Raw genomic sequence first — 12,593 nt, 5'->3', positions numbered from 1 at the left:
CACTCAGGAGGGAACATGTGGTAGGAGCAGCCATTTTCCAAAGATACAGATTAAAAACCTGAATAGAGAAAACACAAGTAGTTGCATGTGGAATTTGGTATACCATAATCTAAACGTGTAAGTCTGGGAATTTTCCTTTGGCACATTCAGATACAGTAGGTATTCTCCTATCCCCATAAGGATGCACCTGAGGCAATGGAGAGTTAAGTGACTTGTCTGTGGTCACAAGGAGGCACAGTGGAATGTGAATTGGGCTACCCAGGTTCTCAGGTCATTCTAGACACAAGGCATCTCCTCCACTTACATGTGTATGAAGACCAGATTGCAAACCTACACATATGCATGCCACTAATTAATAAAATAGACATCAATCCTTATTTATTTTCAAATTGGAGGGAGAAATAAGCACTGGGGATTAAGGGGAAGAACTTCCTTAATCCTTCCTGTTAAGGCCTGGCTCAAATAAGCACTATTTACAAACCTTCATGTGCAAGGGAGCAGCTGTAAATCCCAACGTAGATTTTATAGGACAGACTCATGCATTCCCTTTCTGAAATTGTGCAACTCGCTTAGATTCTTTATCGATATTAGCGAGATATAAATACCCCGAATAGAATAAAATAGATTTTACTTCTGCCCAAGTTTCATCCAAACCCTACCCAAATCACACCACCTTGCAATCTACATAATGCAGTTACACATATGTAAAACCTGGTTTTAGAAAGCCATCATACACATATGTATGCAATATATGCATGTACATATAGATATTTACATATGTAAATTGTAAATAGGGCTTCTAAAATATGGGACTATGTATTACTGTAACTGACTTTTAATCAATTCTATACTTTTCTGCATATTAACCATAAAACTGCTTAATATTTTCAAACAAGTATTCTTTGACTTTTAACCTAATATCCTATTTTTAATAGTACCCACTCCCTCTTCAGAAACTACAAGCTCAGGTAATTTTCATTTCTGTGTATGATTCTTTCTTAACAAGCTCTTTTTTCTTTTCACTTATGTGTTAATAGTTTCTTGATTTAAGTTAAAGTTAATTCTAATTACATTCTCTGAGGTATGAATTCTTGTCCTTTTCTAGGAACAAGTCAGTTCACCAGATCAATACATTTTTTTTAAATGATTGGATATATTTCCTCATAATATAGGAAGCACTACCTATATTTTAGATGTGACTTTAATCCTGCATGCAAATTTTATCTTATAAACACTCCTAAGGAGACAATATTCAGTTGGAGATAACTTGGTAGGCGAGGCTTCTAACCGGTAAATCTCCCGCTGACCAGAAGATGCACACATTTTCAGTGACACGTAACCAAATAGGGATGCTGAAAACCCAGGGAAACTGTCACAGCATTATCTGGTTAGTTTCAGGGCAGTCTGGGTACAGAGCCAGGAGTGGTACTATTCAGTCTACTTTCCAGATAAAGTGAAGACAGCAAAAAGGCTGTCCTTACGTTACCTGAGTAGTTATCCAGGTACCAGTCAGAATATCATCTGGCATCCAGATAACATCTGGCGGCCAGGCAAGACCTGGTTAGTCAGTGCCGATGCCCAGATCAGGCCTAGCACTGAATATCTGGGTCAATTTCTGCCTGACGTGGCTAGCACTGTAAAAATCACTGACTGCTGCACTGTGAACATCGGGCCTTATATTTTCGATTAAATTATATCACCCCAATATTGAGCCTGCATTGGTCGGCATTATTTTTTTTTATGCTGGCTGCCACAAGCAAACAAATCTAGACATTTAGCAGCGGTATCTGGATAGTGGCTGCCACTAAACATCCAGATAAAGTAGTGAGCTGGTGGCACCATCAAGATAGCAGCAATATTCAGCCACCATTCAGATGACATATCTGGATAGCACTTGGGCAACATTTTTGTTGTGCTAAATTATTTAGGTGTTCTTTTACTAAGCCGCGGTAAAAAGTGGCTTGAAGTAGTGTAGGCGCAGTTTTGGGCACGCGCATAAATATTTTTCAGCGCACGTACCAAAAATGCCTTTTTTTAAATTTTTGCCGAAAATGGATGTGCGGCAAAAATCAATTTTGCCGCGCGTCCATTTTGGGTCTCTGACCTTACTGCTTTCCATAGACCTAGCGGTAAAGAATTTTGGTGGTAAGGACCTATGCGCATCAGATGCCACTTGGTGCACGTCCACTAACAGGCTTATTTTCGAAAGAGAAGGGAGCCCATCTTTCGACACAAATCGGGAGATGGGCGTCCTTCTCTCAGGGTCGCCCAAATCGGCATAATCAAAAGCCGATTTTGGGCGTTCCCAACTGCTTCTCATCGCGGGGACGACCAAAGTTCCCGGGGGCGTGTTGGAGGCATAGCGAAGGCGGGACTGGGGCATGCCTAACAGATGGGCGTCCTCGAGCGATAATAGAAAAAAGAAGGGCGTCCCTGACGAGCACTTGGCCAACTGTACTTGGTCCATTTTTTCTTACGACCAAGCCTGAAAAAGGTGCCCAAACTGACCAGATGACCACTGGAAGGAATCGGGGATGACCTCCCCTGACTCCCCCAGTGGTGACTAACCTCCTCCCACCCTGAAAAAAACAACTTTAAAAACTTTTTTGCCAGCCTCAAATATCATACTCAGGTCCATCGCAGCAGTATGCAGGTCCCTGGGGGGGGGGGGGGGGGAGATGTGTGTGTGTCAGCGGAGGCATAGCGAAGGCATGGACGTCCTTCTTTCAAACATTTTGGATGTCCTGAACTGCCCTCCCCCCCCCCCCAGGGACAGCCAAATTTCAAGGGGCAAGAGTGGAGAAGTGGCCTAGTGGTTAGAGCACTGGTCTTGCAATCCAGAGGTGGCCAGTTCAAATCCCACTGATGCTACTTGTGATCCAAAATCCAAATAAATAAATAAAGAGGTTGTCGGAGGCATAGCAAAGGCATGGATGTCCTTCTCACAGAAACATCAACATTTTGGACATCCTCAACTGCCCATCACAGGGACAGAGGCATAGCGAAGGCACCTAACAATTTATTGTGATGTGGCAACCAGAACTGAATACTACACACTCAAAGTGTGTCATGACTGTCTCCATGTTATTCCTATTCTTTTACAAATAATTCCTAATATTCTATTTGCTTTTTTCTGCTGCCACACACTGAGTTGAGAATATCCATACTGACGCCAAGTTCCTTTTCATAGGTTATAACTCATAATACAGAATCCAGAGCTGTGTACCATTAGGCTATTTTTCCTTATGTGAATCACTTTGCATTTGTCCACTTCAAATTTCATCTGGCACTTAGAAGCCAGTCTCCCAATCTTGCAGGCACCTCCTGCAACTCCTCACCATGTTTGTTATTTAATTTATAACCTAAATATCCTCTGTTTCAATAGAACTCACATCCACATCAGGACCTACAGAATCAGGTAAGTTTCATTGTATTTAACTTGCTCTGCTTCTTCTGTATTTATACATGAATACATACTTTTGATTCATTAAAGCTATTAATTCCAATTATACCTTCCAAGATATATTCCTCAATCTTTCAGAGAAACAGCCTCTTCAGGATCAATCACCCCTGGTTATTTCCATTCATGTTTCTGATTTGCTTTCAAACCCTTTATTTTCTCCTCACAGTGCAGGAAGGGCCCAACAAATCATTGCTCCAGTACTGAATTTCTTGGTATAAGGAGCCAATTAAAACACAGGCGGTTAAGGGGCCCTTTTACTAAGGCGCATAGGTGCCTATGCGCGTCCAATGCATGTCAGTTTGGAACTACCGTCCAGCTACTGCGTGCCCCGAGCGGTAATTCCAGGTTTTACATGCAGCCGATACACACATCAGAAAATATTTTCCACATGGCGCTAATCGGGAGGTAATCAGCAGTGTACGAGAATTGATGATTACTGTCCGATTAATGTGTGAGACCTTACCGCTAAGTCAATGAGTGGCAGTAAGGTCTCAGGCCCAAAATGGATGCACACCAATTTTTATTTCACTGCACATCCATTTTTGTCCAAAAAAAAGGCCTTTTATGCAGGTGCGCATGCCCATAATATCCTATGGGCGTCTACACGGTTAGCTTGCGCTAAAAACACTAGCACACCTTAGTAAACAGAGCCCCTAGTTACCAATAACTGGGACTAACAGTAAAATAACGTCTTAACTGTAGCCCATTTTGATAACTACACCCCTATGTGGCCATTATAAAACTGGCATAAAATAAGGACCTTTTTCCATAATCCACATAGGCACTCTATAATAAAATGAAGCCCGTAAAGTTTTAGTAGTTTTTAAGAAGCTATTTTTATGCCTACACCACTGTTTCATGAATGGAAATGGCTTTGAGAATTATCCTCCTATTGACTAGAGGTCAGTTTAATGTTGCCGTAAAATTATAATCTGTAATCTCTCTCCTTTTCATAGGACCATTTGACTATTATCAGAATCAGCTAAACTATATATTCTGCTAACCGACTGTTGATAAAAAAAAAACTATCAACATCAAAACTATTGGTCCTCAGCTCAAGTCAGAGGACAGTCCAAGAATCCCAACGAATAAATTCATTCTGGTAGTAAATAATGTGAACAAACAGTGATATCTTTCTATTTTCTTTTGCATGTATTTGGGCTGGTATTGGGAACAGAACAATTTTTTTCTGAGCTCATTAAAGCATACAAAATAAGAGGCCACAGGAAGGTTTGGTTCTCTCGTGCTCCGGTTTAGAAAAACCACAGGTAGGGCTGCCTCCCTTCCTGCTTGGCCCTGAGGAGCCACAGAAAACCATCCTCCCTTTCCACTCGGCCTGAGGAGTCAGGGGAAGGCCTGCCTGCCTCCCCACTATCTCCTCTCCATGAAACATTCTAGCCAGCCACAAAGTAATAGCAAACCATTTTATTGTTTCTTTTCTAGGGACATAGTAAAACTAGTTTAGCGTTTTCACCTCAAATTAATACCAGACAATGGAAGGCCCAAAAGAGAGTACAGTCAATATTGATCAGCCCTATAGTTTTATTTAAGTGGCACCTAATAATTTTGCTAATATGATCTAACATTCTGAAGTTAGAAGCAGGCACACATACAGACATCTGGAGCGTATTTCTATAACAGGGCACCTAGGAAAACAGCCTATTCTATAAAGAAGCCTATTCTATAAAGAAAATTTACCTACATTGAAGGAGCCCAGATGCCATTATAGCTGGTACAAATTTTATTTATTTATTTATTTATTTATTATCACATTTCTATCCCACCTTTTCCCACTGATTGCGGGCTCAAAGTGGCTTACAATAATACTGTAGTATAGTTACAATGCAAGAAGTACAATTTTTTTGCAAATTTGGGAGCAGGATAGAAATAACAGTTAACAGTGATAGTAAAATATAATTAACAATTAATCAGTAGCAAATAAGAAGATAATAAGGTGTATTTATAGACCATTGGATCTTATAATAATAATAAGGGATAATTCTGATTATGTTGAACCTGAGGAATAAGCCTTCTTGAACAATACTGTTTTCAATGATTTCCTAAAGTTTTAGGTAAATACCTTCATCTGCACATTAACCAGAACATATGTAAATTATAGCTTTATATAATTCATCTGCATATTTGTCTGCTTTGCCTATGCTCTGCTCCAACTCTGCTCACGTGCATAACCAGCAGCAAAGTATGCACCATCAAACATAGTGTGTTCTTTTCTGCTAGTTGGTAGTCTATAAGTAGCTACAATGTTTATGTGCCTAAGTGGCCACCTGTGTGCATAAATGACTAGAACTCGGCCATTCATGCGCATTCCGGCAGCCTAAAACTAGGCGGCCGTTATAGAATTACCCCCATGATGCATTAATCTAAAGCCTGCCCACATGATTCTTATCGACGATTGTTATACATTGACCATGTTTCCCATTATCCTTATTGCTATCCCATATCCATTCCTCTCCATCTTCCTACACCTACTTTCTAACGCTCATTTCCTTCTGCACCCAATTCCTCCTATGTTCAATTTACTTATCCGTTAACCCCATTAATATTGCGTTTACTACAAATTGTATATTCTTTTTTTACGACTTTGTAATTCTTCATATTGTTACTATGTAAGCCGCATTGAGCCTGCCATGTGTGGGAAAGCACGGGGTACAAATGTAATAAATAAATAAATAAAAATAAAATTATTGTAACAAATGGGATTGTCTCAATTAAAAAACTCTACATAGCAATCCCGCTGTTTTTGTAGCAGCAGTGACTGTGCCAAAAACTCCATTATCAAGTCATTTTCATTTCTATATCTGTTTCTCTTTTAAAATTCCCTCTCCTCCCTCCGACTTTTGTGTATTAATGCTTGGCTGAGGTGCACCAATACCGGGTTACGCTAGTATCATATAATGGAATCTGGATGCCCAAATGCCATTATAGAATAGGCTCTCACTGTGTGGAATGGAGGCACCCACTTACAGAATTGCCCCTAAGGGATGAATTCTGTATATAGCGCTGAAAAAATCAGCACTGAAAAAAAGCGCTATTCTATAAGCTGCGTTTACAATTAGGCACAGTTTATAGAATAGCGTTTATGCCTGGGAATTGCACCTAACTTTAGGCATGGCCATTTGCCCCAGCTGAAATGTGGTGCAAACACATCCCCCCCTTAATTATGCTAGGAATGACCCTATAACACTCATGACCCTCCCATTTCTGCATCCCCTTTTTTTTTACCCATGCCTCAATTTACGCCTGAAACTTCCAATTAAATCTAATTAGTGCCAATAATTGCTTGTTAAAAAGCCAATTATTGGCACTAATTATCTCATTTTTTCATTAAATTGTGCACCCAAATTTTGGCAACTTTTGTAGAATTAGGGGATAAGTCCTTTTGAATACTGGCCTGTACATTTTCAGTAAAATTAAATATTAGTTTCACAGATTATGCATAAACACTATCATTTTCGTCACATTAACCTGGGAAACAACTTACTTGTATTCAAAGAAGAACCAGAAATAGAAATGAAAATTGCTAACTAGAATGTATATGTTACTGTCTAGTGTTGTTAAGGTTTCTAATTCCAAAGAAATGTTCTGAGATATGAATTCTTTTCCTTTTCTAGGAACCACAACCAGTTCTTCAGCTACAACAACAGGTTATTTCCACTTATATTTCTGATTGCTTTACAAATCTCTCTTTTATCCTCACAGTATGGGAAGGGCCATCAAAATCATTGTAGTTTTCCTTTTTGTTGATTTAAATTCTAAGCTATAAGCGCTCTGCTCCCAACAGGTTCATCAATCACATCAAAAACCACCATATCAGGTAAACATATTTCTTTAATCAATTGTTTCTGTACACCGTATATCTGCACTAAATATAGCATGTGCTACCTAACATTTTGTATATGATTTTAATCTTAATTTTCAGTCATCTATTATGTAAGCAGTGTCTCAGGCCTGTGTCTGTCGTGATGGGACCACAGTACAGGGATGTCCCTGAGCTTTTTACATTATGGCTCCTTTTACCCCAGTGAGAGGGGCGAGAGGAGGGAGCTAATCTCCAGGACCTGGGCATAAGGCGTCTTACCCTTAACTTTTACACAGTAAAGATAAACAGTCGGATTCTTTAGTGTTGCTTCAACATATCTTTACTCTTTAACTTATAAGTCATAGAAACGATTGAGAAGACTAAATGTGCTTTCTTCTCATTACATCCATAGTTGCAAACAGAACAAAAACTGAAACTTATGTGCCTCTGATCTCTTTCTTTTAGTCTCCCTTGAATCCTTTTTTGGTTCTTGGTTTGAATTGCCATCACCTTTTTCTTAGTGAAGTCTCCTTCCACTCCTGGGAGCCTCTTTGTTTGTTTTTGTTCTTTGCTCAACTCTTTCTTCTCCTCAGTTTTACCAGGTTGTTTCCTCCTCTTTTCACTTTTTTTTTCCTCTGGGCAAACTCCTGAATTGGTCATTCTTCTGCTTCTTTTTCCTCCCACAACAAGTACCTGAGGGATTTCCAAATCGGCTGTTCTCCTATAAACTTGTATGCTACAGTGACTTCAGTGGGAGGCATAAATTGCTGTTTTCTTTAGATGGGAAGACTAGAATAAACTTCCTTCCAGGACTAATATTCTATAAGATAAATTCTCTTCTCTAAATTTGCAGTCTCACCTTAAATTTCTCTGTAAAGGGGGTGCTATAGCAAAGAGGATATAACCCTCTAGTCTACTCTGCTTGGTATGACCCAGAGTATTCCACTGACTGTGGTGCCCCATTGGGATCTCTGCTACAGGGATGTGGTGCTCTAGCAGGAATCCCAATGGAGTACTACAATAACATAGGCAGACATGAGTAATCTATCATCCATTCACCCTCTGGCACTGTCCTTATGTCATAATACAAATGCAGACAGAAACATTGTTGGATAATAATACTTACAGCTTTATTTACATGCATAGAGGTCAATATTCACCCACATGGTCAACATATGATTTTGATACATCTAACTTAGGTTCAAATTATACATATATTCAGCAATGTTATCCATTTATACAGTGCTGAATATACACATACAACTTGTAATGTCCAAATTATAGCTTGAAATGTCTATCTGCTATTTGGGCAGTGCATCTAGCCATTTAATTTGGATGTTTAGCACCTCAATATTGCTGCTTAGACATATACTGCTCAATATTTAAACAATGCCGTCAGTGTTAACACCAAACACTGAATGCAGCGTTTAAATTTATACCCGGATATTCATTGCCAGGCCATGAATATCCAGCCATGTAATAACCAGCAGTGAATATCTGGCTATTACACAGCTGCTGGAAATTATTTGTGAAGTGGCCACTTATATCAATACCCAAATAACTAACCGGATAAAGTTAGGACAGCCTTTTTCCTGTCCAAAATTTATCTGGACAGTTACCCAGTGAACAAACTAAATATTGCCTCTTACCAGATTAATTGGTAACTGGTTGAACTGAAAGTGCCCTCTACTGAAGTTAAAGTGCCATCCATTCACAACTGAGATGAGGGGGTGGGGTTGGGTCCCATCTACTCCTCCTGCCTTGCCCAGTCATCAAAGATAACTGCTCTGTGCACCATGAATATGGCCTCTGGGTGTCACTGTTGTATCGTACTGAAAAACTTAGAGCTTGTGGTAAAACAAGTTGTTTTAAAAAGAAATAATTCCCACTCTTAATTCCATTCCTGCTGCTTCTTTTTTGGGGCTTGGAAGAGGGTTTGCTTTATTATATTTCTTGTTTCACTTCCTTTCCTTTAAATATTTTTCTTTTACTTTGGGGGTGGAATTCACTGTACACTATCTGCCAAAACAGAATACACTAAACCATTTTGGGGTTCTATTTACTAAACCGCATTAACATGTTAACATTAATGCAATTTAACTCACATTAAATATCACAAGCGCCATCATAATCAGTGGAGCCTTTTTATTAACTATGGGGTCCTTTAAATAAGCTGCAGCAAAAAGTGGCTTTAGTGTGCCCTTACGTGGGTCTTTCTCACACTCTGTGACCATTTTTGCAACAGCTGTAAAATGTCTGATTTTCTCTGTTTGTATTAATGGTCATGCACTACTGTTGCCATTAGTTGTCAGATATTCTTAAAAATTACCACATGACAACTTATCGCGACTCATGGTAATGTAGATATACTAATTGGTTAGCGCAAGAATGCTCACTCTCTGCCCATGACACACTCCCTCAAAAAATATTAAATATTTTATACCGTGCAGTTAGCATGTGCATATTTTGGAGTTACTATTGGATGCCTGAGTGCATCCCACGGTACTCCATTTTTAGCTGCACTAGGCCTGTGTTAGCACCTAACACAGCTTAGTAAAAAAATCCTATATGCTTAACTAAACTTGTCACGTGTTAGAGTGAATTAGTACATTAATGCAGCTTAGTAGATAATGCTCTTAGGGTTTCTTTTACAAAGCTGCGCTAGCAATTCCCGCAAAGTAAATGAGAGGAAGCCCTTAGGAATTGAACGGGTTTTCTTCATTTGCCGCACTGAGAATCGGTAGCGCAGCTTTGTAAAAGAAGCCCTGAGTTTGTGCTTTTTGTAAATAGCGCTTCTCCCAATGATTAAACCTGTGACTTAATTCTGAATAATAAACCACCACAGACTTTTGCTCCATACCTCTTAACTCCTTGGGCAGCCCCCACCCCCATAAATCTACTCTATCCTCTAGGTCAGTCTTGTCCAAGGTTCAGGTTCTTGATGGCTGCAAACAGGCCAGATTTTTAGGACATCCCTAATGAATATGCAATGGATAGATTTCCCTGTGTACTACCTCCACTGAATACAAATATATCTCTATCTCATGCATATTCATTAGGGATATCCTGAAAATCTGGCCTGTTTGTGGCCCTTGAGGACTGAACTGGGACAAGCTTGCTCTAGGTTCAAATGGAATAGGAGCAGTTCCCAGTTGTTCCTGCTGTGCCATTGCCATACTCCAAAATGGCATCTGCTGTTGTGTTTTCAACAAAAACCCACCTCTCACTTCCCGTAGGCATATCAACCAGTTCACAAACTACATCAGTTCTTAAATCTTTAATTTCTGCTTCTTTAGAATCAACCACTTTGTAACATACGCTTATTTGGCCTAGTCCTTATCAAATTTTGCTATGGTATTTATTTTACTTCCGTTTGTGGGTTTCTCTTCTCATTGTTGACCCCTAGTCCTGTTGGTTTGGAATCAGTTCACCTTACATTGGTTTCTTTACATCATCTGATTCATTTTCTATTGTTTTATATACTGTTTACCTTATAATGCAACTCAGACAAGACTCCGTATAAAGTTGAAATAATTGGTAATATTATTACTGTTAATTTTTATTATTTGAATGATCTCACAATAGTTTTTAAACCAGGTGAATTTATCTCACAATAGTTTTAAACAAGATGGATTTATAAGAAGCATTTATTATTTCAAGTGGGGTTTTGTTCTGGGATTAATGAGGTGCTTGTTCAGCCTAGAACACATGTCTCCATTATTTATGAAGTTGTTTTTTATCCTTTGCATTCTATTTGCATGTTCCACTTTTGCTGCTTTTAGGATCAATAACCACTGCAAGAGGAATAGCATCATGTGGCTTTAATTTACAGAACTGATCATTTATAAAGGTGGAGTTTGTTGATGGAAACAACTCAGGGTTCAGTGCACCAAACTGCACTACCATTAGAACTAAATTGATAGATCATGGCTGCATTGTAATTAACAATATTATAATGCTAGAAGCAATGTTGGAAACAGTACAAAGTAAGCTAGTGGGGGTGGTTTGAAGTCAGGAAAGTGAACTTGGTGAATTAGCAAAGTGGAATGGAAGGTCTTATAGGATGTTTTGACAAGCATTGGGGGGCCAGGATAGGAGTAGGGTTAATAGGATTAAGGTGTCAGGAAACTGAGGGAGAAGGGGCATGGGAGGTAACTTCAGCCGTTCCCTCTACACTAATGGGCTAAGAGGCTTTGGGCCAGTTTGTGTGGAGGGGTTGAAGATTTCTTGCAGTAACAATGCCTTAACCCCTGCTTCCACAAAATTGTTATCATTGTCATCATTTGCTGTCATAGGGGTATGTTTACCAAAGGGCATTAAGACCTTAACACACGCTAACTGGGGTACTGCATGACTGCGTTATTGCATTCAATGATAGTATACCTGTTAGCTTGCATGTCAGGGAGTTTTTCTGGGAGACGGTATGGTATGGGTGTGGAAACATTATTGTGTTAGCACGTTCTAGGTAACATGCGCTAATGGGATAACAGCTGAGAACGCTGGATCACTTAGCGCCTCCTAGATAGGAGACACAAAATGTTCCTGCGTTAAATCCTAGTAGTTAAGGCGCTAATGACATTAGCGCACAACCTGCATAAAACATACCCTCAAAAAGAATAGCATTAGATTTGCAGTTAATACGCACTAAAACCTCTGTTAATTGCAAATCCTAACACACTTTAGTAAACAGACCCCTTAATCTTAGTGAATGCTGCAGTATACAAAAATTTACTGCACATTTTTGCACCTTAGTGAACCAATCCTAAACATTTCAATTATTCAAATTTAATGAGTTTATTTATAGCAGAGGAGATGAAACTAATTACAGGAGCCAAGGCCAAATGGACCACTAGTCTGCTTTCAACCTGCTGTAATACTAACTACTTTCTTTGTTATTCAAAATCTCATTACATTCTTCTAGCCAACAAACTGCATTCAGACTTTGGTATATAACAAATTCATTTATTGCTTATTGTTATTTTTTTTTTAATTCCTAGTACAAACCACTAAATTAGTAACCAAACCTATTCCAGGTAAAGCTGCATCTGTTTTCATTGTGGTTATATTCTAACTTTGTATGTGAAGGAATGAAAAAGAATGAATATAAAGAATCTTTAATCCACATTCATATTCAATCAACACTTTGATTCCTAAAGTGTACTTTCCTTAGGAAATGTGCATGTAGTGCGTATTAAATTTCTATTCCATTTTTGAAAGTACTAAGTTCTTTTATTTTCCTTCCATACATATAAAGATAAGTAGTAGCTGCACTCCTTTTCGATGTCTGTATAAGTGGCATTGAGTAAGGGT

The 12,593-nt window shown here is 39.0% G+C and overlaps 1 protein-coding gene across 1 annotated transcript in view; it reads left to right on the top strand.

The window, feature by feature from the left end:
* The window catches only part of LOC115479047 (mucin-2-like), a 245,734-nt gene that overhangs the window by 176,461 nt on the left and 56,680 nt on the right, over positions 1–12,593 (top strand). Inside the window, exons 160-164 of the mRNA XM_030216763.1 lie at positions 936–968; positions 3,386–3,418; positions 7,096–7,128; positions 7,266–7,298; positions 12,281–12,316. Coding sequence (XP_030072623.1) covers positions 936–968; positions 3,386–3,418; positions 7,096–7,128; positions 7,266–7,298; positions 12,281–12,316 — 168 coding nt within the window. The remainder of the gene's footprint in view (positions 1–935; positions 969–3,385; positions 3,419–7,095; positions 7,129–7,265; positions 7,299–12,280; positions 12,317–12,593) is intronic.

This window comes from Microcaecilia unicolor, chromosome 10, assembly GCF_901765095.1.
Source record: "Microcaecilia unicolor chromosome 10, aMicUni1.1, whole genome shotgun sequence".
In the NCBI taxonomy this organism is placed as follows: domain Eukaryota; kingdom Metazoa; phylum Chordata; class Amphibia; order Gymnophiona; family Siphonopidae; genus Microcaecilia; species Microcaecilia unicolor.
Note: the sequence above shows the minus strand (reverse complement) of the source record. Positions and strands in the feature narration are given on the sequence as shown.